The 21,915-nt window shown below is 38.2% G+C and overlaps 1 protein-coding gene across 1 annotated transcript; it reads right to left on the minus strand.

Moving 5' to 3' along the window:
• Positions 1-9,673: 9,673 nt before the first annotated feature.
• On the minus strand, positions 9,674-10,270 carry zgc:92591 (uncharacterized protein LOC436997 homolog). The gene is made up of 2 exons (XM_038305814.1): positions 10,087-10,270; positions 9,674-9,993 (listed from the first exon to the last, which is right to left on the minus strand). The coding sequence occupies exons 1-2, from the start codon at positions 10,198-10,200 to the stop codon at positions 9,757-9,759; spliced, it is 351 nt and encodes a 116-aa protein (XP_038161742.1). The 5' UTR covers positions 10,201-10,270; the 3' UTR covers positions 9,674-9,756.
• Positions 10,271-21,915: the final 11,645 nt, after the last annotated feature.

Here is a 21,915-nt window from a genome sequence, read left to right on the forward strand (position 1 = left end):
TTGCAGAGTTGTTTTGATATGAGACCCACCCTGCAAGTTGGGCTATTTTTATGTTTCACATGCCAATGCTCATACCACTCCGTTTGCCTCCAGTTAGCCATGAGATTTTATCAGGCTGCAAGAAGCAAAGGCCTTCAAATATGTAATGATGGTTACATTTTTCTTTGTTAATTTTCTAGGACACAGAACTTTATGCAGGAGTTAACTATGGAGGATTATTGCAATAACCTTTGCAATTTTCCTTGTTATATAAATATATCTAGACGCACTATACATACCCCATGCACCTTTTTCTCCTTTTGGCATGTCCTTTTGACTATTGAGCCGATGCGACATTGTAATGTCTCCACTTTGAGATCAATAAAGTCCATCTAATCTTATCTTATATGATCATTCTTTTTCTGGGTGCAGCAGTAGTGTTTTAAAGGAAGATGCAAAAAAAAAAAAACAAGGGACAGGTGTAACCTTCACATCAATAGCTATGGTGAAAAAATATATTCACAGGACAACTAATTGTTGTGGGTTCAACAAATCTGCCCCATATAGAGTATTTTATAGAATAAAGCCTGTTCACAATTCGCCAACACCAACCATGTAAGCGCACTGCTCAGGTTAAAGCAGAAATGTATTGTTTAGTTCAAAAATGTGTTCCAAAAATAACTCTTCATGTCATGCAGAACACAACATTGGACAACGGTGGTAACAACATCATACTGCAGGAATAATCATCAGCAGGGTTAGAAAACTGGAAGATTGATGCAGCTTTGTGTGATTTAATACTGGAAGAAAACATCTTAGAAGCTATAACAATTTTGAGACCAGGGTAGAGATTCACATTACAGCAGATAATAAGGAGCTTAAAAAAAATCTGATCTGCAAAGAAGGCAGAGAGATACCCGAAAAGGACTTGAAACTGTAGGGGACAAATCTATAATGTGATGACTCAGGATGTCTAAATAAAAATATATCCCAAAACGTTAAGCTTTTCATTATTCTAAAAAAAAAAAATCTAAACCAGAACCTTTTTTGTTCTCATATAACAAAATGTGTGGAAATTCTTAAGGGTCTATGACAGGAACTGTAGTAATGATTCTTAGATCCCTATTTATTGTGAGCGCCAAGTCAGAAATGTAAAGAAAAAGGACTAAATCAAACATTTGATCAAATACTTCTAGGCAGTCGCAGGAAGATCAGATAAGAATATCATCTTGTAAGCTTATTCATGTAGCTTAGGAAATGTCATTTTCTGCACAAAATGTTATTTTTTCCCCTCAAAGCTGTAATGGATTTTTTGTATCCACATGGCTCCCCTGCATTAGAGCATTAGGCTGAATGACTGGCAACCACTGTGTCACTCTGCCCCATGTGCAGAGCTTGGATGACGGAGGGACGGTGCATAATTAAGCCTCTTGAGCCTATTCACTGGACATTTGATAAGCATTGCTTTTGACTGATGAATTACCATTATCTAGTGATAGAAATGACCAGAAGCTGCGTAGATGATGAAGACAAGCATTCATAACTCATGGTTGTGACCCAGAACCACATTTCAGTTATTTTAAGGTTGACTGACATTTTTTCATCAGACCTTCAGCTTTATTTGGCCCACAATGCATTAAAACATACACATACGCTTATCCCCCTCTGTGAGTGGAATCTGTACCGATATGACAGAAAACAAGGTTTACGCCACAGGTGGAGAACATGAAAATTGAAGAGGGTTTTACCTTATTTGCATCTGAAAACACAGAGGCATCGCTGCATGTCTTCTGTACCTTAATGACTGTTCCTGTATGGAAATCAAGGTCATTTATTTCATGTTACAGTTTGGTAATAGATGCCACATTAAACAGAACACGAGTAAGAGTTTCAACTTTGAAAACACACATTACCAAAGAGAGAGACTAGGAATATTGTTTTTGCGGCTGGAGTACATCCTTTTAAATGATATACATAATGAGTTTATAATATGCATCTGGGCTACCTCCTCTCTACTTTGATGTCTTCCAAATGGCCCGGGTGTCATCAGCAAAACATGTAGGCACTTTCCTGCCTCATTGACTCCCAAATGTATTTTAAATATCATTCCTGGTAACGCAATTATTTAAAACGCTGAACTAAACACTTACTAATGGGGAAAAAGACAGCCACTTCGATAAATTCATTTCTCATATGGTGGGCATTCGTGTTTTGTATCTTTCTTTTTTTTCCTTTTTCCTCTGTGAAGCCGAGGCAACTCTGATGACATGAAAAAAAAAGCAGCAGCAGCAGCAGCGGCGGCACCCCCTGCCCTCACAGCCCCCCTGCGGACATTTTGGATCTGTGGTTTCCCTCATATCACCCAATAGTAACTGCCTTTCCAAGTTTTTCTGCCCTGTGGTCAATCGCCTCTCTGTCCCCAGGGCGGTGAGAGGCTGGACATCAGCAGCAGTCTCTGATGAGAACCAGCCACTTCATTTATGCAATCATAGGCAATTAGTTCCCTCTGATTATGAGGCCCTTAATGCTATTTTGAGTACTGTGGCGCACATTAATACAGGAAGAGATTAAACTACAACCCTCCCACCACACGGAGCAGCCATTTAATATACTGAGAACATAATGAAATGTACACAGTAATTACAGTAATATTAAATGCTAATGGGCTTGCAATTGGATCTGCTCTTAGTTTAAGATGGAGTAAGAGCAACCAAAGGGAGCCGAACACCATAATAGCACGGAAGTACTCATTTATCCATCAGGTTCCTCTTAGTTTTATGATTTATGCAAGATTTTCCTGTGAGGAGCCATAGGTTGATGTTGGATTCGTAGATTACTCAGTTTTGGAAAGGGAGCAATTCATTTGCATTTTGAAGAGCTAGGAAAGAACAAAGTATAATCAGAAATATTAACTTTTTGACATTGCTGTTTCTATGACCTAAAGCAGCTTTAATGGAATTACATGTGATAGATATTGTGTGTTGGAAGGAAAGGGATTTAAAACTTTAAATAATAAATGCAATATATGTATAAACATTTTGTGTCAAGATTTTTTAAGAATCATCTTTCACTGCAGATGCGACTGTAAGTATCTAACTTTCTTCTATTTGGTGCTCTAAGTAAAGGTTCCAACTGTGTGTTTAGGGTTGCTGTTATACTGGAAATCCAACCTCTTTATATCCTTTGTAGCTCCTAACAGACTTTTTTTCAGGACTGCCTTACAGCTTCTGAAAGTCTGATGAGGAAAAGCATTTTCACAGCATGAAGGCGTCTCCCCCTTCCACTGCAGTCAGGATAGTGTGTTCTTAGTTGTTGGAGTGTTTTTGTTTTCTACACACATCTTGTTTTGTATATGTACAAAGAACGTGAACACTTTCATCTGACTTGTCCCAATCACTTTGTTCCACACGCTTGCTGTGTCCCCTGCATTACTTGTTATGAAATCAAAACATGACTTCCTGTGAATTTCTGTTTGGAAGTTCTTAAAGTCCAGGCACGTGTAGAGACGATGAATGATAATAATAATAATAATCCCCTAGAAGGAAAAGCATAATGTCCAAAGTTCTGTAGCGTCTCAAGTAAACTTGAAAGCAACGCAAAGATGGACTCAATTTACTGAAGAATTATCTTCTTAAGCCATTTTTTTTATGTTTTATTTGAGAGCATCAGAGTGAAGTAAAATGAATGAATCTGCATACCCAACTTTTTAGATTTGTTATATTAAAAAGCCTAATCACTTATATCTAACACTGATAAATAATCTGAATGTAAAGTATGAGAAGAAGGTTGATATTTAAGTTTTTACATGTTTTGCTTTAAGCTCACTGAACAAAAATGATACAGCGTTAGAGGTTTGCACTGTGATGTTACAACATCTCATAGGCGACCATGGAAACCTGATAGGAGATAATGAGGAATCCTAATTGGCTGCTGGTATTATGAGGAGCCGGCTTCAGATTTCCATCTCTAATTCTACGTATTTCAACAGACACGTGTTTGGAGAGCTTGTTGCTTTTAGAAGATTCTCCGATAAATATCCCTCCTATTTTATTCAATTTGATTATAAAAGTCAACCACCAGACCTGCACAGGACGCCCTGTTTGTAAATCTCCCCCAGATCTCTTTAAATGTTAGCAAAAAAACTTGCATGAATTCAACGAGCTTTGAATTGAACAGTAACTCTGAACTCATGGAGGCATAATTACTTTTTTCTGTGTTCTTTCAGCTCGGACCACTCTGCCTATAATGCATTGTATCGAGGCTGCGCGGATTCCAATTGTCTCTCTATGCGCTGATCACCACGCAAATAACCCTCTGTTTCATCATGACAATTGAAAGGTTCATATTTCAACTTAATAGTCCTTTATAACTTTAACCATCTATCACAACCTCATTTCATTGTGGCTGCAGTTAATACGCGCTTCCCTGCCAAGTGGAACATTTTCTAATGATGCACTCTCACATGAAAACAAGGCAAGCCATCCCAAGCTCTGCATCACTCACTAATGCACCCATCCATAATGTGTTCATAGCAGCCTGCCTAAAGCAGCTGGTGATGACTACCAACTAGGCCGGGCAGGAGAGGGGTTCAAGATGCAAAATCTAAATGGCCAAGATAATCATTGGCAAAGTTACTGTCATCAGAGGCTGTATCACCCTCATGATAACATTAGTAGATTTCTTGTCATTAGGTGGAAAACTGAGAAACATCTGAAATGGGTTATCTCAACAATAACAGGCAATGTCGGAAGTTACACCCAAGTGCATTATGAGAGTGAGGCTGGCTTTGTGGGATGCTGATAAGTGCTGTCTAATAGGTGTACGTAAAGCCTCATGTAAACAGCCTCCTAATTAGAGAGACCTTTATCAGTTCCTCCATTTTATGCAGATTGAGCCGGTGCAAACGCTGCTGTCATTATCTCGTAATCAAGTAGCTATTCACTGTCATCTTTTAAAAACTTGATTAAAATGCATAACAAGGAATCAATGCTGCTTTATTCCCTCCGTCACCTCATAAACATGGCTTCTTATTCAGGTTAACTGAATAATGGTCTTTAGCAGTATACATATAAGAACTGTTGAGTTAAAAGGGATTATTTGCAAAAGCTGAACATCTTAGTGTTCCCAGATAGTTTTTAGACTTGGAGTGCAGTTTAAAAGGTCTGCAGGCTTCCAGATGGGAACCATTGTATACAACTGAACTGGATTTCTTGATTTTGAAAACTGAATTAAGTGATACTCTTAGTAAACCGGAAAAAAAGGTTCACAAAAATGGAGTTAGATTACACAATAACACAACCTAGCTGATGTCCTCTTTAATAAGCAATAAAGGTGTTTTCTCATAAGACAAAAATAAAATGTTGTAATTGCTGTTGCACTGATACCATTATCAAGCAGGGCCCCCATCCAGCACTAAAATGGTGGTATCGGTAACAGCGAGTACCAACAAATAGGGCACTGATGCCATTTTGAGAGCCAAAAGTTTATTCAACTATTGCAGGTAGGCAATAAACAGTTCTACTGGATTCACTTTGTATTAGTCTTTTTCCTGCTTCACAAAGGCAGGCAGCAGCTTAACAAAGCCATGATGGCCATTATTTTACATCCAAGTACTATACAGTTCTTCATATATAAACACACACATCAATTCTGAACAGATGGCATTCGGTATCGGCCGATACTGCACAGCCAGGTATCGGTATTGGGGCCAAAAAATGGCACTGGTGCAACACCAATCCACCAATCCATTTTCCGTCACCCTTATCTCAAGCGGGGTCGCGAGGGAATGTTGTAATCCAATACTATATTTTATTCTATAATCCTATATTTTGAAAACTAAAGGATGGGTGCAATGGAAGCACAGTTGTAAAGCATGCAACCACACTACAGAGGTCTTCGTCCTCAGCATGGCTGCAACAGGTTTGACTAACTGTATGTGCTCTCTTTTATCCTTTGACATAGCAGCTGGCTCATCGTCTGCCTGGCTGTGTGTTTCCTGGACGGGGCCGCATGTGGAGCTGGTTGACAGTTGCCTTTTATATCTCTGCTTCTTTCTGTATGTCTGTTTCTGTCTCCTTGAATCCCAGTCAGCCTCTGCAGATGGCTGCTCACACTGAGCCTGGATCTGCTGGAGGTTTTAACTCTCCACTGTCGCTAAAAGCATGTTTGGTATGAGGGATTACTTTCAAGTCAATGAGTGGATGCAATCACCTGGTTTTCTTTAAATGGAAAACTTTGAATCAATTTGACTTTATGATCTGGTTGAACTGTCTCTTTAAAGTTCCTTGAGATGACATGTGTTATGAATTTGCATTATATAAATAATCTCAATAGAATTGAGTCCTGGCCTGTTGACTTTTGCTTTTACTCCCCCTCTCTAGTCCCATTTCCTGTCTGTATACTATCAAAAAATAACAAAAATAAAGCCAATGGGGCTTAAAAAAGCCAAAAAAGGCTTGCAAAACATATGCATAAACTTGATCTTTTTCATAATTTGCTATGTTTGATATCAGATTGTACTTGTTAAAATTAAGCAATGAGACGTCCTGTTTACAGTTTGTTAAAAGCTGTGTAGATAATCACACAAACATGTAGTCAGAGTTGCTTTGGTAATATGACACCAATATTTAACATGTTGACCAACATGGAAATTGCTACTTGTTGCAGAAAATGATGTACTGTAAAAAAAAAAAAAACTGCAGATCTCCCTGAATGCACTATCCTCATAGTGAAGCATGGTGGTGGCAGTATTTTACTGTTGGGATGTTTTCCAATGCAAGAATAGGGAGGCTGTTAGAGTCACAGTAAGTTAGATGGACCTAATTACAGGGCTATAGTGAAACAAAACAATAAGTATAACAGCCTCTTCACATAAAACACAAAGTAAATATGCTTAGGTAAGGCAGACAAGTTTATTTATAATGTACATGTCAGTGGCAAGACAATTTAAAGTGCTCTACATTAGGAAAAAAAGAAAAGTACATTGCAGTAGCATAAAGGCAACACACAGTTAAAGAAAATATAAATGGCAAAATAAGAGGATTATATGTAAATATTGATAAAATTAAGAAAGTGGACAAAAGTTAGACCAAAAACTTAACTAATAAAGTTTAGATAGCAAAGGCCAATCTAAACAAATGCATTTTTACTCTGGATTAAAAAAAAGAGGATTTCAGTGCTTTTAAAGTTTTATCCAGATTTTTGGTGCATAGCAACCAAACACTGCTTCTCCATATCTCGTTTTGCTTCTCAACATTTAAAGTAGATTAGAGCCAGAAGACCTATGAGCTTTTAGAGGTAGATATACTGACAATAAGTCTGTAATGTGTTTTGGAGCTAAGCCATTCAGTGATTCATAGACTAACAGAAGTACAAGGATTTTAGACCTGGAGTGATGTGTCCCTTTTTCTTAGTTTGTGAGGATTGGGGCAGCAGCAGCTGCTTGATCAAACTTTTAGGCAAACCTGTGACGACACCATTGCAGCATTCAATTCAACTAGAGATGAACACATTCATAAATTCTTAATGGTTCTGATGAGACAGTCCTTGAATCATTGAGATGTTCTTTGGAATTCTGACATTGTTCTCGTCTTTGTGTTCTTTTAAATGTTCAGATCTGAGTCTATCATGCATCTACTGTAGATTTCGAGCCCAATTGGCGGTCCGAGCTTTAACTGAAACTGAGCTTACATTTAGACACCCTTCCTCGGATCCAAAGACTATTAGATTTAGTCTTGACTCAGCTGAAGAAAATCTTGGCACATCTATGCATTGATTTATTGTATTTACCCAGTGCCAGAATGGGATTCATAGTCACCTGGTGACTTAATGTACAGCTGTGTGTCATCTTCAGAGTAATGGTAACCATTTAAGATCCGAGTTAAGGGGAGCATGTAGCTTATAGGAGGAGCCTATAAGCAGGACCCTTATGAAACACGTGATTTTGTGGTCTCTGATGTAACGTCACCGGCAAAAAAAGGGCATTCAAATAGACATAAATGAGCCCAGAGCTGAAACAGAAATTATTGTACTTCAAAGTTGAACATTCCCCCCATGTAATTGCAGTTTCCAAAGTGTGCCAAAAAAACACAGTTGAGGAATAATTCTGTTAGATTTGTCTGACTGTTAGCAAGTCAATTGAAATATTAAACTCAGCCACCTGTTCGGTTCCTCACCTGTTTGTGCTGCTGTGCTCTCAGAGCATCCTCAAACAGGTGCCGTCTTTGATTTCAATTCATAAGAGGTTATGATTAGGAAAACAAGGGGAAGGACTGAAAATCCCTGAATGACAGTCCCTGTACAATTAAAGAAAGTAACTTATATGGGTTTAGCATGGTTAGCAATCAGGAGGCTGTAAAACAAGCGACTGCACAATCAGTTGCAGACACTTAACCCTTTAAAGCAGAGTGTATCATATTTGATACATGAGTTTTTTAGACCTCTGCAACACAGTGAAGTTTTTGTTCTTGAAACCCATGCACTGAACAGAAAACACTATGGAGAAATGCCTGTATAAAAATGTATCCAAATAAATTATCTAATTTAACTTAACAAAATGCAAATCAGAAATTTCCATCCCAATTCTAATAAAAAAAATAAATGAAATTTGTTTTTTATGGAATGGTTCAGACTTTAAGGGGTTAAATCAGTGGGGGAAACCTTAACATCCGACCTAAATGAGGAAAAGAAGATTCTCAACACTGAACAAGGCAAGTTTATTATCCAAAGACAAAACTACAAACAGCTCAAGATGAAGGTGGCATGGGCGGTTCTAGATGTGGGGCCAGTGCCCCTATAGATCAGGTCCTGGCCCCTGTACTGAAGACATATTTAAAGAAATTCTAATGATATGCGCTGGACACTGTTACGGATAGATCCAAGGACCCATTTTCCTTTACAAATTCTGATTTACTAATTATATAAAAAAAAAAAAGGTGATAATGGTATTGAGATATGATCCCAATTGCTCAAACAAATAAAAATACTTTTACAGCTGAATTTGTCAGTTTTTGAGTTGTGATTCAGATTCCATAGAAAAAGGTAATTTTAACTTAGAAATATGTAAAATTCAGAAATTATGAAGGTAAAGTGACCTAAGATATAATTTTAATTAAACCTAACTAAATAGAAATTCCACTTCATGCAAGTATCTTAATACATTTGAATCCCTTTACCTGTTTTTATTTCAAGATTTTCTGTGCCCCCATGAAAACACTGCCCCGCCTCATACATTTCGTCTAGAGCCACCACTGGTAGGTGGACTTCAGACCTTACTTGTCTGATAGGAGGGAGAAAAAAAAAAAAAAAAAAAGAGGGGGAAGCCAAAGAGGAATTACAATTAAATTAATTTAATATGCAGGAGAAACAAGTTGTGTGTAAAATAAGTGCATTAAAAAGGTACAAAACCCCAAATTTATAATATGTTGCTGCTATACAGGGTCTAAATTAAACCTTCGTGAATTTAGAGGATATTGACATCCCACAATAAAATACTGTAAAAAGCATAATAGAAAATAAAATGTTTACCTCACCCAAAGGAGAGGGAAAAAAGCAGCTCCCCTTAAAAGTCCTACATATATTAGTCAAGGATCTAGCAGGCAGTTTGACCGCAGTTCAGCCTAAATATAAAGGGTACAATGCCGCCATCTAGTGGATCTTTGACAGCATAACCATAGTGGAAAAATTAAAGAGGCGCCCGAGGAAAATGGCAAGTGTGATCTTGTTTTATTTGAGTTACACCCCCCACCCTCCACACACTAATAGTTTTAGTAGAAATCTTCATTTAGAGCTGGTGTACTTGGTCACCGCCTTGGTGCCCTCGGACACTGCGTGCTTGGCCAGCTCCCCCGGCAGCAGCAGCCTGACGGCGGTCTGCACCTCCCTGCTGGTGATGGTGGAGCGCTTGTTGTACTGAGCCAAGCGGGACGCTTCGGTGGCGATCCGCTCGAAAAGGTCGTTCACGAAGGAGTTCATAATGCTCATTGCTCGAGCGGAGATGCCTGTATCCGGATGAACCTTCAGAACAGAGAAAAAGTTGTAGGAACATCATGAAAAAGTAGTAGGAACTAATGAGTGTTGGCGTACAGTAATTGTTCCTACTGCGCTCACCTGTTTCAGGACTTTGTAGATGTACATAGCGTAAGTCTCCTTTCTCTTGACCTTTTTTCTTGCCTTTTTCTCGCTTGAACCCTTGCCTTTCTTTTTTGATATGTCGTTAGTCATTTTTTTTATGTTTCAAACTGTAGTTAGTTGGCAATATGAGCAACTATACCGGGTTTCTGGTAGATATACTACAGCTGGTTTTAAATGTTTCCTTAATTAGTGACTAATTAAGTTCAGCTGGTGTGTTTCACAATTACTCAATTATATTCACTTAAGGAATAAAAATGACAGGAGTAATTTTACTGTATAGTATTTTTTACTTTTTCTTAACTAGCCTATTATGAAAAGCAGCTTTTTGACTAAATAAAGAGTATGTAAAAAAAAAAAAAAAAAAAAAAAAATCACAAAATACACAATTTGCTCTAAAAAGTTTGATAGAAATTATATCCACTTATTTGTTGTTACTTCCTTGTTTTCATGTCATAAATACATGTCACATCATGCAATTTTATAAGTTGAAGTTATTATTACAAGTTAGAAAGTCACAGGCTTGCAACAATAGTATAAATTCACTAATTTATGTACGAATAACAGATTTCGAAGTAAAAAAAGTTTACTGTCTGTTTTAACATTGAAAGTACTGTATTTATAGATCAGTGCTTCTATGTTCACTTTGTGTCTTCGTCTGTCTCCTTGAACCCAAACCGGCTCACTCTGAGTCTGGTTGTGCTGGAGGTTTCTTTCTGTTTAAAAAAGTTTTCCTCTCCACTGTTGCTACAACCATGCATGTGAGGGATTGCTTTTGTGTCAAGGAGTAGATGCAATCAGCTGGTTTTCCTTAGATATAAAACTTTGAAGTATTCTGCCTGTATGATCTGGTTGAAATGTATCTCTAAAGGGCCTTGAGATGATATGTGTGGCACTATATAAATTGACTGAATTGTAGCACAACAGGAAATGTGCTTAAATTTGTTTTGGGGGATCTTTTTTTTTTTTTTCACCAGAAGATAAGAATACAACTAGCTGTAACTTCACTATGGTAGCATGTTGTAGTGCCTTCAAACTCAGAGCCATATAAAATCTAATCTGGATCATAGTACCACTTTGACTTTTAGTTCAAATTAACATTATTAGTAAATATTTTAAGCCATATCTTCTAGCCCTAATAAAACTTAATCTAAGTGAAATAAAAATAAAATTTTTCTTTGGTTTGAGTCATATCTTAAATGTCTAATATGGCAAGCACTTCAACATATATAGAAAAAGACAAATTAAAAAGAAGTAATAGAATCTCATCACAAGCCTAATTCTAAACTCAGTATTAATGTGGCAAATAAACAGCGCATTCATTACAAGATCAAAGTGACAAAATTGACAAGGAAGAGAAAGCCTGAAAAACCTTCTACTATAGGTATTTTTACCACCGACTTCTACAGGACTGTTGTAGACTCATTTTCAGTTGGTAAACATAGTAACTTATTTCTGTGGGTGGAGCCCAGCTGGAGGCAGAAACATTCCTCCAAGCACTTTAACAACGGTAACTACCAAGTTTTATTAGCTATTTTAAAAGGAAACACAAAAAGAAAATCACAGCTGTAGAAAACCAATTTTATCTGAGTACAGCATGTAACCCAGAGTAATTTAATTTTTTTGCCAGGACATTGATTTAAAGAAGTTAAATTTAGAGGATAATACCAGATCGAAGGACCTGTATACACCAAATCAATGGATGACGATCTGACTGAGTTAGCTCTGGCTAAGTGGTGTGACATCTACACTTGGGTAACTGAAAAACAGATTTCTACCTGATTTTGTAAAGGACAGAATGCAGCTGGCTTGGGGCCTTGTAGTAATTTAACACTTCAATGTAAATAGGGTTGCAATTAACAATTATCTTGCAAATAAATTAATCTGTCGATTATTTTTTCGATGAATCAATTAATAATCAGATAGAAAAAGGTTCCTTAAAGAAGGTTTACGAAATGAAACTAGGTTTAACTAAAATACAAAATGTTTACATATTTTGTAACAATTTTGATGTAATTTCTGCTCTGAATGGGTTGCTCTGTCAGCTAAAGGTATATTTTACACTCTCTATAGATTCAAGATTCAAGAGACTTTATTGTCATTCACATCACGTGTTAGATGAGGTAAACGAAATTGAGCGTCACGGCCTCAGTTACATCCGAATATATAAAAAAATAATTTATAAAAACTAGCTACAATATCAGATTTTATAAATAGAAAAAAAAAAAACATTTACAGATATATAAAAACAAGAAGTAGAGAATAAAATGTATATTAAAGATAAATTTAGCAGTGCAACATTTTAAAGTGTCCAAGTGTAAACTGCAAATACAGTGTCATTGGGGGGGTTAGGGGTTGAACAGACCATGTTATTGTTGTTAGGGACAGTGCAGTGAGAGAGACTGAGAGGAGTTTGAGAGTCTCACAGCTTCTGGTATGAAGCTGTTTCTCAGTCTGGTTGTCCTGCATTTGATGCTCCGCAGCCTCCTGCCTGAGGGTAGCGGGACAAAAAGTGAGTGTGCTGGGTGAGTGGGGTCCTTCATGATGCAGGAGGCCCTTTTCCTGCATCTGGAGGTGTAGATGTCTGTGGTGGTGGGGAGGTTGACTCCAACAGTCTTCTGTGCAGCCTTCACTACTCTCTGCAGAGCTTTCCTGTCTGCAGCAGAGCAGCTACCGTACCACACGTTGATGCTGGAGCACAGCACGCTATCCACCACACATCTGTAGAAAGAGATGAGGACTGAGCTCCCCAGTCCTGCACGCTTCAGCCGCCTGAGGAAGTAGAGCCGCTGATTCGCCCTCTTGACCAGAGCGGAAGTGTTGTTGCTCCAGGTGAGGTTGTTGCTCAGGTGCACACCCAAGTACCTGTAGCTGGAGACAACTTCCACCGCAGATCCTCCGACAAGCAGGGGGAGATGGGCGTGTCTGCTCCGTCTGAAGTCCACAATCATCTCCTTCGTTTTCTTGACGTTGATGCAGAGGTTGTTTTCTCTGCACCAGCCCTCCAGGTGTTCCACCTCCTGTCTGTAGCTGGACTCATCACCGTTTGTGATGTTTCCAACCACTGCTGTATCATCTGCAAACTTCACAATATGACAGCCAGGATGGAGAGGAGAGCAGTCATATGTGAGCAGCATGAACAGGAGGGGACTCAGCACACAGCCCTGTGGAGAGCCAGGCATCTTCTGTGGAGCGGTTCTTCCTGTAGGCGTACTGGTGAGGGTCCACAGTGACGTCGATGGAGGCTTTGATGTGGGTCATTACCAGTCTTTCAAAGCACTTTGTGACTATCGGCGTGAGGGCTATTGGCCGATAGTCATTCAGACCCATTACTGTGGAGCTCTTTGGAACCGGGATGATAGTGGCGGTCTTCAGGCAGGCGGGAACAGCCGCTTGAGAAAGGGAGACATTATAAATGTCTGCTAGGACCTCGCAGAGCTGATCAGCACAGTCCCTCAGAACCCGTCCGGGGATGTTGTCCGGGCCAGCAGCTTTTCGCGGGTTGATCCTTTTCAGGGTCCTCCTCACTTCTGCTGGCGTCACACTGAGTGGCACCTCTCCAGGTGGGGGGGCGAGTCTGGTACTGGGTGGAGTGTCATGGTCCTCAAAGCGGGCGTAGAACTCGTTGAGGGCTTCAGGCAGAGAGGGGTCCAGTTAACGATTAATCAATTACTAAATTAATTGACGATTATTCAAATTATCAGTTAATCACAATTAAGTGTTTCAGTCCTAAATGTAAATGGAAATTCAAGGTGAATATCCGAATAGGCGCCCTGTTATATGGTGCAGGCTGGCAACACATCTTAAAAATTATTAATAAAAGACTGAGAAAAAAAACAACCCCCACACAAATTCATTTTATTTGTGTGGGGGTATTTTTGTGTCATAATGTTAAGCTTTCCACTTTGCACCTAGATTCATACTACAGCATAGTATAGATTGACAATGAAGGATATTTTGATTATTTATTGAAATTCCTTGCAAGTACACTTGTGGCCCTTTTTGCTCATTTTCATCGTTTTTTTTTTATTTTGGTGACCATTGTTGTTCTTTACTTAATTAAACAAGGGGTACCGACAATTTTTGTCCACACATGTAAAACTTGTCAGGCAACAGACAGGGAGGCATGCACCACTGATGCCCACTGGGTGGCAGGCTTGTTTAATACTATACTTACTGAAATTTGGAAAACTGCTGTGAATGTCATAGAATGCTGGTCAGTGATTTAAAATTCCCTACTGGCAAATGCAATAAAAGGCCCTGTCCTTCAGGTAGGATTTAAACCAGTCAGGTGCTCTACCTGACTGGTTCAACCCAGTTTTCCAGATGCTCTGATAAAATTTATTGATTAACAGTCTCAAACACTGCACTGGGGTTCAACAATGCCATAATTGTGGTTCTGTCATAGTCTGAATTTATACGGATGTCATTGAAGACCTTAATCAGGGCTGTCTTTATATTGTGATTGGATCGGAAACCTAACTGAAAGACATCAAAGCACCTGGGTGATTGTAAGGAAATCATTTAACTGTTGAAACATAACTTATTCAATAATCTTAGTAATGAAATGCAGGTTTGAGAAGGGCCTGTAGTTCTGCAGGACCAAATTTTCCAAGCTTCTCCTTTTAACAATAGTTTGATAATTGCTATTTTTAAGGACTGGGGAAAAACAATATATTTATGATTTGAATCAAATCATAAATACATTCTTAATGAAGCATGTGGGTAAAACATAAAGAAGAGGAACATAGTTACTTAACATTTATTCCAAAATCTTGCAATTTATTGACAGAATTTGGGCATTTTGATAAAGAGTTTTTTTTTTCTAACTGGTGACAGCATTGGTACTGGAGTTGAAGTTGATGTACAGATTTCTTCTCTGATACCTTGTATTTCCTCAGTAAAGAAAAAATGCATTGCAGGCCGCTTTAGAATGGAATTAATAGGCTGCAGATATAGGAGGGGCTGTTAGTCTGTCGACTATGGCAGATAAGGCGTGAGGATTGTTAATGGGGTTTTTTATAATCTCAGAGAAGATAGATTTTCTTGCATCTTTTAGTTATTAATTTTATATCAGTGAAGTCCGTAGATTTCATAGTGAACCTGCAGTCTATTCTTTCTTCACCTTTTTGGCTTTCCCTCTTTTCATGTCTCACTGCTGTAGCATTTCTCCGTGGAGATTTTATCTTCCTAGAGACATGGCAACACTGGAGACAGTGAAGCCATGATAACTGCAACCTTAGAATAGAAATTGTCAACCAGCCCATCTACCAAGTTATAGGGTAAGCAGAAGAATAAACTTCCCTATAAATTCTCTTTTGGCAAAATGATCATTAGGAAAGATAATTTCAAACTTAACAGAAAAAAGGTCCAATAGGGAAACATCAGCTACAGAAACATTAGAAATACACCTTGCTGCTGACAGAGTCCAAAATATGTCCACGATTGAGAGTTTGCTGTTTAACTTGTTGAGTCCCACAACATAGTTATTTTGCACCTGTCTTCAGGGTTGTCACAATGGACATTAAAGTCCCTCACAAGAATTAAGTTGTCATGTTCAACACTTATCATAGATAAAAGTTAATTAAAATCATTAAAGAAATTTATTTTGGACTTTGAAGGCCTATAAAACATTCAGAAACATGGGTTATGCAGAGCACTGTACTTGCAAAGCCAGACATTCAAAATATTTAAACTCTCTAAGTAGCACTTTTCTACACTTTAGTGAATCATTCTACAGAGTAACAAGTCCTCCCCCTTTTATAAACATTCTGTTGTGATGAAGAAAATTTGGAGGTGTGGTCTTCAATATCATTGGCATTTTTTTTCACCTTGCCATCTCTCTTTTAGAAATATAAAATCAATATTTTGCTCAGTAATTAAGTTATTGATTAAACATGATTTTTCTTAGAGAGAACTTATGGTAATTACAGCCATTTAAATACAGTGGTTGATATTATCTCTAGCTGGTTTAGCTCTACATTGCATAGTTTGCAAATGGAATGGTTTACGACTGTTTATCCTCTTAGCTCTGGGTTTCCTACCACATATTAAACCTGAGATTCGTCCTGATTGCCAACACTGCCATCTTTCTTTGCAAGTAGTGGACAGAGCTGATAGTGGGGGAGATTTACAGGTTTCAGGTATTCGGCTGCAAAGAGGAGATGGAGAAGGGGCTCATAGGGGCATGGGGGGAGGTTTTCATGTTGAGGGGACAGATTCAGTTTTGGTGTTGTGTTGGACACAGGCGACGGCACTGGAGAGCTTGTGGGGGTCCAATTCGAGGTTACTTGGGTCTTGTTGGTACTTCATGCTGGTTTTTCGGGGTGCGAGTGTGGTGACTGTGCTCCAAAGCATTGTCGGATTGGAAGTATACTTTGCCAGTATCCCATCAACCACTTTGGCTCACTTTATCTTTTGTTTATTCCCCTTTTTGTTTCCTTTTCAAGGCCTCAGCAGGTTGACCTTTATTATTTGGCAGACACTTTATCAGACTTTTTTCATTCACGTCATGTATTTTGTTCAAGAAGTAAAAAATGTTGGAGACCAAAAGTTATGCACCGACCTATTCAGCTTAATTCAATCTGTTTTGAAGAACTATCTGTTTTCCCAGAAGACTTTAAAGTTATCAGTAAAGCCAACTGATCTTGCAGAGAAAGTTGAGGAGTTCAAGTATCTTGGGGTTCTGTTCAGGAGTTTGGGAAGAATGCAGCGGCTGATCGACACATGGATCAGTGTGGCTCCCACTGTAATGCGGATGTTACACCATTGTGTTGGGGTTAAGAGAGAGTTGAGCCAAAAGGCAAAGATTTACCAGTTGGTCAGTGTTCCTTCCCTAAACTATGGTCATTAAATATGGTTGAAGTCCTAAAGAGCAAAATCCCAGATAGAAGCTGACAATAGGACTTTCTCTGCAGGGTAGCCAGGCGCTCCCCTACTCTGGGCCAAGACTTAATATGTTGTGGCTTCTGTGAAGCTGCACAGCTTTCTTCACACAGCCTGAACTAACTATGGAAAAACACTAAAGGTGCAAAATAATACTGCTGCAACATCTGTTGTCACATGAGATGGTCCTTGCTCAGTATTAGTAACAGAACATCATACATACATTCCCAATTATCTGACCCAGTTCTTCATAATCAATTTTTAATTTTAGAATTTTATTCATTTTTCCACAGGGAAAATGAGGTTTATAGTTTACAAATTGTTTCAATTTATTACTGGCCCAGGCTAACTATAGAGGCTAACTGCAGAGGATAAAAGGAGGATGGAGGTAGATTGGATAAGTCCGGGTGGCAGACAGAGCACTGAAGGTGGGAAAGAGAAGTCTGTAGCTGTCTTTTGACTGTACTGGCAACTGGATGATGAAACAGTCCTTCTAGGTCTGAAAAAACAATTAAAAAATAATTAGTTTCTCTCTTATGTTTTTTTATTTTAAAAAAGCGTTCCTCCACTGCCTCTGCCTAAAACAGTGGCCAAATCATGATAATTTCTCATATCTAGTTTTATTATTTAATAATACAAGATCAATGTATTGTATTATTGTGTCAGTATTGAAGAATTTATGGATTTGATGCTGAGATTGGCAATATTGGGAATGGCAGGTACAGATTTATGTGAGTGGTTATTGGCTCCCAAAAGCCTGATCGGTACATTTGTATAATTTGCTGTAAAAAAAAAAAAAAAAAGGGAAAGAAAATGTTAGTAGACAGCTTGTTCTGCACTGCTGAGGGAGCAAAGTGCATGGGAAAGGTGACCAGAAGGGAATTTATGTATTTTGATCTATTGTGCAGTAATAAAACCCAGAATTCATCCAACTGAGCTTCTTTGAAAACTTTTACAATCACAACACAACCCTGTTATGCAACAAATCTAATAAAGGATGCATACTGTTATTAAGTACCCGCTCATCATTAGTGGCCATCAATAAAGCCAAATGCAAGTGATAAAATAGCATTACGTACATTGGGGATATCACACTCGATGACCGTGTGCCACCATTACAGGAGGATTAAAGATTGTGGTGTAATGACTGGTTCTGATACTATATAGCAATTTTTATTGACATTACACTGTCACAAGTACAGAGCAATGAAATTAACTCTCTGCATTTAACCCACCCCCTTGGGAAGCAGGGGGGTGCCCTTGACCGGGGAGCAGTGTGGGGGTTAAGGGTGTATTTTTTTATTTTTTTCCCAGCATTTTTATATTGTCATTACACTGTCACAGCTACAAAGCGACAAAAGTAACTCTCAATGTCTCTATATAGCTAGGCCTACTTTAAAATTTGTCTTGATATCAAAGTCTTGTTTCACTTACAGATGCAGTATTCATCCCTGGGAGGTAGATAAACCATTTTTTCTACAGTTTTCCAACAGAGAAAGGACAAAAAGATCGGCTTGGGTACAAGCTTTACGAAGGATCGATGAAAAGGCATAAACTGGAATTCAAAGTCAAAGTGGACTTTGAGTATAGTAGGCATTGACATATAAAGTCTAAGATTTAGGAGATGAGAAAGTACTGTATCATGAATTGGCCACTACTGTATTTTAGTGAATGAGGCAGTAGAGATAAGCTTTTTTAATCAAAATGAAAGACAGAGAAAATAATTTAGACAAAAGAGGAAGTAGAGAATGCTCTTTAGAGGTTTGTGGATGGATTCCAGCTCATTCAAGGTGCTTAGAGGCTAGCCGTGGTCAGCCGTAGCCTCTCTATGCTCTGTTTCTTCTCCAAATTAAGGCTGTCCTCCTCCTGGTCACCCGTCGCCCCTCTCCCCAGCCTTTAGTGCTCTGTTTCCCTGGCAGACTCTTCCGATCCTCCGTCGTGCTCCCTTGATCCTCCCTAGTTAGCCTCTATGGCTGGCTTCTGTCAGCTGTAGCCTCTCCCTGCCTTGGTGTTATTTCCCCGGCTGACTTATGCGATGTTCTGCTATGCTCACTTGATCCTCCACAGCTATAAGTGATATGCTATCTTTAACAGTTAGCTTGAACAATACTTTTTGAGCTAAGAGTTTGACAAAATAGAGAAATGGATTTTAGTTTGGGTAATTATTTAATTATAAATGTCTCAGGTTATGATAAATACAACAATTCTGTTTTCGGATGATTTTGTTTATGAAATGGGAAAAAACGTATACCACTTTTATTTATGCTATGATTAATTTAAATAGCCTAACAAGGTCAATTTAACTCCAGACTTGTCTTTAGGAATGGTTGATAGACCCACCCAGGAGTGGCATGTTCACCAAATATGTTAACCCAGGGCATTAGTGACCATCCCAAATGGTCACCAGACAATAACGTTCAGTATGAGCCCTTTTTCTGTGCGGCGCAGCACCATATCTGTACTTGAGGCAGTCGCAGTGGAAGACATGGACAGACTCAAACCCCAAAAAACATGGATACCAAAATAACTACATCATCAATATCTTCTGATGAGCACATACAGCACTTGCTTTTTCTATCTATACATTTAATTTGGTAGCTGTGCAACAATATCACAATTTATAGTGATATGCAATATCATGATAATATTTTAGTGTGACCCAAGTATTGTGACACGTATCGTAGCACAACACACATACCAATACTCAACCATTAAAAATAATCAACAATACAATTGGAATTTAGTTCTGCTCTCCACAAAAACAACCCTAATGAGTATCTTTGGGCATCAATAAATGAGAATATGGCCACATGGCTAGCCTAAGTGCAATGATCTAAGCAAAAAAAAAGATCCACTAACAACAGAAAGTAAATGTTTTCTGTCACTATAAGTATAACTGTCACTATAAGTTTGAAAATATTACAACATACTGAATTACATGATTTTTAGAGGAAACAGTGGGCCATAAGTCTTCCACTGTGGTGTAAATAAGTTATTGCTGTTGAAATGCTTGATAGCAGTTTGTCTCATCAATAATAATAACCATTGAGAGAAATGTTTTGATGGACTTTACGTAATCTTGTGCTAAAACAAATCTCTTTCTACATGTTGCAATGTGTTGTTTTTTCCTTTTACAGGTAGCCCAATGCAAGGCTTCATAAAAAAAGAAAGATTCTATCAGACATGGGCAATGTGGAGTCAACAAGTCATCTCCATGTCATGTATTTGTTCTACCCAGCCACTGAAGCAGGTGAGTCCAATCTTCACCGTGAATTAACCTGTGCAGATTGGACTCACCTGGTTAATTGGCTAAATACATGACATGGAGATGACTTGTTGACTCCACATTGCCCATGTCTGGATTCTATTCATAGTGTCTCATTTTGCATTTCTTAGTATAAAACAAACTGCATCCCCTGATGTGTCCTCTGGATGGCATTGTGGTGTCATGGAAAGTGATCCTTTTTTGTCAAAGATTTAATGTTCCTTTTAAAATCACACATTTTACATGTATGAGTGTGATTTATGTAATATTTATACAAAGGAGATTATTTAGGACTATATGGGGCCCTTTTGACATATATAACTGCGTTAAGACCAGGCCTAATTCAAACTGTGCAGTTAGTCATTAGTTATGGCAAGTGTTTTAGACGGGAAATACCTTGATTCATTCCATACTTTATTGATTCAGATTTTACTAGTTATGTAGAACTCTGTATGCTCCAGACGTGAATAAAATGTCATTAACTGGCTTTAATGTGGATTATACAAAAGACAATCATTTGTAGGAATTAAATACTTTGTTAATGCATTAATTCTTGCAGAGGTTTTTATGTACTTGGCAACAGTGAGTAGGTGCAGTTGCAAGTCTTTTCTACCAACTGGCATTGTTTCTACCCATGAGGCTGTAATAGCACCTATGTTATATATGTTATTTTGATAAAAGGGAAACTCTGCCAGACCATTAACAGTAGGATTTTGGTGAAACAATGTGCAATGCTAAAGCTACATGTGTTGTGGATGGATATAAAGACAAAGTGCTGACATACACAATGTTCTTCATTTGGCTCAAACGCTGCAGAAGAAATCAGGTGCTGTGACATCTTGAGGGAAAAGGGATGAGTTTAGGGTTAGGATTAGGGTTATTTCATTGATAACAACCAACCTAGTCTACTGGCACAATCTGAAGGCATTCTATGGGACTGATAACTGCTAATAAGGACCATTGATTGGTATAACATCTGAAGCGGCTGCAAACAGACACCTAGTATTCACTTTGTAAAAGAAGATTAAATCAACATGAGGAGGAACCAATGAGATGATGAGGTTCTATCTTTTTGAATGTTTTTATTCTTCATCTTCACCTGCTCCAAGAGGATTTCACCTAAATACATACATTGATCCTTTACCATTTAAGAAATAAGCCTGTAATATTATTGCGGTAACAACACACTTTGAGCCGTTTTGATATGTATTGGTTTTACTAAATATGTTTTCCTGATATATGAAAAAAACAATTCTGGTTGTCTAGAAATTAATGATAAACTAACATTAGTTAGTTTATCATTGGGACATTATAGCCGTTGATTTAATGTCACATTATAAACAACCACCAACAATATTTCTGTTAACTTACCGTAATGTCTTTGTGGTGAACTGGGACGTGTCTCTTCAGGTTTGTTGTGTTTTTTCCAGCTACTATGTGGCCCCATTCCTTCCCTTCGACTAAAATCTAGCATTTGGTTTTGTTCTCCACTTCAATGAAGTGAAAATATGTCCATATATCACGTCTCCTGTCTCCTCCGCCATACTCGGAGGAGGTTTGAAAAAAACCATAAAATAATAATATGTAATTTTCGTCTCGTCTTTGTTCGTGAACTAAAATGTCCATAGATTTTAGTCCAGTCTTTATTTACCGAACTG

The sequence above is a fragment of the Cyprinodon tularosa genome, unplaced genomic scaffold (assembly GCF_016077235.1).
Source record: "Cyprinodon tularosa strain WSP-4 unplaced genomic scaffold, ASM1607723v1 ctg566, whole genome shotgun sequence".
Lineage (NCBI taxonomy): Eukaryota > Metazoa > Chordata > Actinopteri > Cyprinodontiformes > Cyprinodontidae > Cyprinodon > Cyprinodon tularosa.

What these genes read in the sequence shown, in the direction of transcription:
- zgc:92591 (XM_038305814.1), bottom strand. Translation starts at nt 10,200, where the DNA reads ATGACTAACGACATATCAAAAAAGAAAGGCAAGGGTTCAAGCGAGAAA. An exon ending in TCTACAAAGTCCTGAAACAG is followed by an intron (nt 9,994 to 10,086) that starts GTGAGCGCAGTA and finishes TCTGTTCTGAAG; the next exon opens with GTTCATCCGGATACAGGCAT.